Source organism: Empidonax traillii, unplaced genomic scaffold (assembly GCF_003031625.1).
Source record: "Empidonax traillii isolate 1590-97213 ecotype Southwest subspecies unplaced genomic scaffold, ASM303162v1 scaffold2483:size23337, whole genome shotgun sequence".
Taxonomy (NCBI): Eukaryota; Metazoa; Chordata; class Aves; order Passeriformes; family Tyrannidae; genus Empidonax; species Empidonax traillii.
Genome location: NW_020957676.1, coordinates 18,986 through 23,337, shown reverse-complemented (window position 1 = coordinate 23,337; position 4,352 = coordinate 18,986). Strand labels below are relative to the sequence as shown.

The following is a 4,352-nucleotide window of genomic DNA, read 5'->3' as shown; positions in this document are numbered from 1 at the left end:
GCAGGCTCCCAGCAGAGCCTCGGGCTCAGGTTCCTCAGAGATGTCAGCATTTCAGTGGTATCAGCACCCCCCCCTCTCTCTCACTTTGTTTACTGCTCCAGGAGCAGCCTCTGAAATGCCACTTTCCTGGCACTGAGCCAGGATGACACAACTCAGCAGGCACCAGGAATTGGGTGTGGCAGGGCCCAGGCAGCACCAGCCAGCGTGCCTCTCTGCTATTTGAAGCCATGCCCAACTAGAGGGGCAATAAATCCTTACCTATTTGGGCACTGACAGCGCCTCTCACTGGCTCGAAGCCACTGACAGCCACTAGGCAGGGAGAATGAAGGGACCACGTAAATTGAAGCAGTTCTTGCCAAACGCCACTGGAAAACTGCTCTGTTTATCTTCTATACCGATTTCGTGTGTTCTTACCATAAACCCCTTTGTCCAGGAGCAGCAAAAACTCCTCCACCGCGTTCCTCATCTCGGCCTCGGTGAGATCCAGCAGAGACACCACTTTGAAATCCATCTGCCGCAGCAAACTGGTGAGTTCATAAACATCCACCATGGGGGCCTGGAGCTGGGGGTGATGCCAGTAGCTCATGTTCCCTATCAGCAGAGCCACCTTGTCTGTGGCTGCCGAGACACGGGGAGAACAAAAAAACCACGTTTATATATTCTATATATTCTATATTCCCTGAGTAAGAGCATCCAGGCACAAGTTCTGATGGCATTTCCCAGCACCCACCCCCACGGGCACAGGCACAGCGCTCCCTGGGCAGACAGGATGCCAAGCCTTTCTCTCCCACCATCCCAACCCCACTGTCTCCCAGTGTTCCAACACCCTGGCTACGGCCCAGGGGAGGAACTCGAAGCAGTAAATTGATAAGAGGTGAGAAGCCGCAGATGATTCTCAGAGTCACTAAAAATACCGGTGCCCTCGGCGCAGTTTACCCTGGAAAGGGCAAGCGGGCGTCGTAAAGGACTGCACAAGCAACCCCAGGTGTCCCTCCCTGCAGCGAAACTCTGTTTCCTGGGTGGGAAATACTGCAGGATTCCAGCTGCAAATCCACTCACCGACAGGTCTGGGACTGGACAGTTCTTGTGGCTCTGTTGACAGAGATGGAAAGAGTCAGTGATTGCAGTCAGAGCAGAACATGAAACTGCGTGGTCTGGAGAGACGCGGCTTTATCCAACACCTCCTCAGCTGAGAAACGGCAAGGGACTAAAACTGAGGGTGCAGGGAGAGGCCAAACTAAACCCAAGGTTTGTCCAGACTCATCACTGACCTGATTCCTGAAGGTCGCTGAGATCATCTGCAAAGAAACACACGGGTCAAATCGTCATTTCAACGGTAAGCAAAGGCCAATCAAAAAATGGTTACTTTACCTTCTGTGCACTCCACTGCCACAGCGTTCCTTCCTTGTGCTTTTAGGAGGGGAGAGGAAAATAGGAAGACTCTCAGCGATCAGAGTCAGCACACAGGTCGCTGCCAAGCTGCTCTGCCATCTGGCTCAATTTACAGCAGTAAAATTGCACTGACCCTGTCCTGTGCCACGCTCTTCCCATCACCAGCAAGGGTTAACTGGATTTTTAGCTGTCCAAAAGCACAAATCAGCTTGCAGTCTGATGACAGGCCACAGACATCACGGCAATGCCAAAAAAACCAGAGCCCTCTCTGTGCTGGTTACCCCAAAAACCCCCAAAGCCTTAAATTCCATCTGCTGGAAGCAGGCACAGGATTTTTTTTAACCACCAGATAAACCGAAAATATAGAAGGCTTAGTACACCAAGGGATGAAGGAGCTGTCCTGCCTCAAACAGAAGGACTCCTCACCTACAATCACTTCCACCCTCTGGCTGTCTTCCTCCTCGCGCTCATTGAACACGTGACACCAGTAGGTCCCTTGGTGCTCCACACCCACGGCAGTCACCTGCGCAAGAATCGCTCCAGTCATGCCCACAGAGCCCGGGGGAATTCACCTTTCGAGCCTTGCATTTAAGTGAAGATTAAAGAAGCCCTCGGAGCTTCTGCCGGAGGTTCTCAAGGGATTCTTTTCTGCTTCCTGTGGGAAGCCCCCCCAAGGCTGGCAACTCACCCTGTAGACACTCCCGCTCCCGTTTGCCAAGGGCAATCCGTCCCTGAACCACCGGTAGCGAGGGATGGGCTTCCCAACAGCTCCACATTCCAACACCAAAGCCTGCCCCGCCGGCAGGTTTTGCGGCCGAGGCTGAACGCAGATGGCCAGTTTGTTCCCAGCCAACCCCGCCCAGCTCCCTTCAGGGAACAGAAAGGAAGGGAAAAAACAAAAGGAAAAGGAAGGTGAGACAACCCAAGCACGGCAAGAGAGTCCCTCTAGGAAGAGGGAGGACAAACTTTCACAAGGCAGCGGTCGTGCCACTCACCGGGAGGGGTGCCCTGCAGCTCCCACACCTCGAGGCGCGCCCACCGGCTGAAGACGAAAGAAAAGTCGCTGTTCACTCGGCAGATGTAAAAGCCAGAGTCCCTCACACTGGCTGGATTCAAAACCAGCTCCGGGGAATTACCCTGGGGAACCTGAAACGCGTGGAATCGGTTTAATCGGAACCACCAGCGAGCGCTGCGGTGTCGATTTCCATCGGCTCCTTCACTTCCCGAGCTGGGAAACGAGTGAATTTACAGCTTCCTTTCTGTCACCCTCCTGAGGCAGCCCCCAGGGATGAAGTGGTTGGTTGGATGGAAGGAACTGCTGCCTTGTTTCAGCAGATTCCTAGGGTTGTCATCCAGCAATTTTAGTATTTTTAGTAAAAGTCTCAAAAAGGAACAGGTATCGTCCCAAATCGTTACCTGTTATTTTTCACTCGCAAAAACCCGCGTTGTCCCTCCGCTCTCACCTCCTTTTCCTGCTTGAACCACTGGTAGCGCACGAAGGGGTGTCCTGCTGCCCAACAGCACAGCTTGACCACCTGGCCGGAGAGCACCGCTTGTGAGTCCGGCTGCACGACAATCCTCACACCTTCCAAACACAATTTACACAGGGGAAAGTCAAGAACAACTCTCACCTTGGCACTTAAACTGCCCCCTGAGCAAAGAGAATTTCTGCCTTTAAATACTGCTGAAAAGAATTTGTTTGCTTTTTAAGAGTTTGCTCCCTCCCAAGGATTTCTGCGAGTCATTCGGATCAAGGCGGGCCCAGCCCGAGGGACGGATCAAAGCAGTAAGAGCTGAAGCACAACCCTGCATTTTCCTGCTATCCCTTTGTGCCTCTGACTCCTGCAGGGCACGGGGCCGGGGTTTTCACCAGCACCTCTTAAGGAAGCGGAGCAGAAAGAACAAGTTCGCTGGAAGAAGCGTGACGAACGAGTTCTGAGAAATCTGATTCGTAATTTCCTCCCTTTTTTTTTTTCTTCATTTATTTTCCTGCACTTCGTTCGGGGCTCCACCTTGCAGAATTCAACAGTTCAAGAAGGAAACCCGTTCAGCTCAATCTGCTGATTGATTACAAAGGTGCACAAATAACTCTTGGATTCTCCTTGGAAAATGTGAAGCTGTGGCTTCTTTTCCCGCTGTCACATTGGTTTACCTTTAATCTCAGATGAGCCAGTAATTTACCTTGGTAAACATGGATAGCAATGATCAGGATTCGAGCCCCAAAGATGTTTTTAGCTCCCTGAGTGTTTCCAGGGCTCAGCACTGACCTGCCTGGCCCAGGCACCGGAGAGCCTCGGTGTGCTGCAGGGCCTGCAGGGACTCCACCAGCTCCGGCACGGTGCACCCACGCTCCGCCAGCAGCTTCAGGAGACTCCAGCTGGGACTGCCCTCGGGCTCCAGCACTTGCAGGGAACACTGTTCCACATCCAGAGGGCTGTGGAGGCAACACAAGGCATGGACCTGCTTAACGCTCTTTGCCCAGAAAGGAGCTGGGTTAGCAATCGACTGTAAACAAAACAGAGGTGGGAAAGCCCTTGCTGCAGTATTTCCTTCGAGTTTCAGTGACAGGAACTGGTGTTAGTTATTTGTACCCTACAAGGTGAGAGACGCCCGTACAAGTCTAACCAAATGTGATGAGAAACCTTCTAATCTTCACTTTTTAAGGCATCGGCAGAAAAACCAGCGCAGCTTCCAGGTGCCTGACTCAGAGGCGGTAAAGAGTGAGTCAGCGTCTCAACTTCAAAGTGCAGGAAGGCCGATTTTAGAGGAGCTGTTAGAAGGAGCGAGTGGTGCAGGCCAGCCAATCACCCATCACCGCAGCAGCGCAGTTACCCGCGGCGGAATCCCTTAGTTCAAACTTTAGCCTTAACTCACAGCAGATTCAGACAGTAAGGACACGAAGGCAGCTACAGAAAGAGAACGCAAGTTCTGCATTAACTCGCAGCGCCACGCCAACCCGG

General features: G+C 52.6%; 1 protein-coding gene across 1 annotated transcript in view; it reads right to left on the bottom strand.

Annotated features, from left to right (window-relative positions):
* Window positions 1-258: 258 nt before the first annotated feature.
* The window catches only part of LOC114071970 (mucosa-associated lymphoid tissue lymphoma translocation protein 1-like), a gene marked incomplete at its 3' end in the record, with an annotated part of 4,836 nt that continues 742 nt past the window's right edge, over window positions 259-4,352 (bottom strand). The window contains exons 2-10 of the mRNA XM_027909874.1: window positions 3,660-3,826; window positions 2,856-2,977; window positions 2,388-2,538; window positions 2,081-2,259; window positions 1,819-1,915; window positions 1,372-1,404; window positions 1,060-1,092; window positions 415-618; window positions 259-309 (exon numbers count right to left, since the gene is read on the bottom strand). Coding sequence (XP_027765675.1) covers window positions 259-309; window positions 415-618; window positions 1,060-1,092; window positions 1,372-1,404; window positions 1,819-1,915; window positions 2,081-2,259; window positions 2,388-2,538; window positions 2,856-2,977; window positions 3,660-3,826 — 1,037 coding nt within the window. The remainder of the gene's footprint in view (window positions 310-414; window positions 619-1,059; window positions 1,093-1,371; window positions 1,405-1,818; window positions 1,916-2,080; window positions 2,260-2,387; window positions 2,539-2,855; window positions 2,978-3,659; window positions 3,827-4,352) is intronic.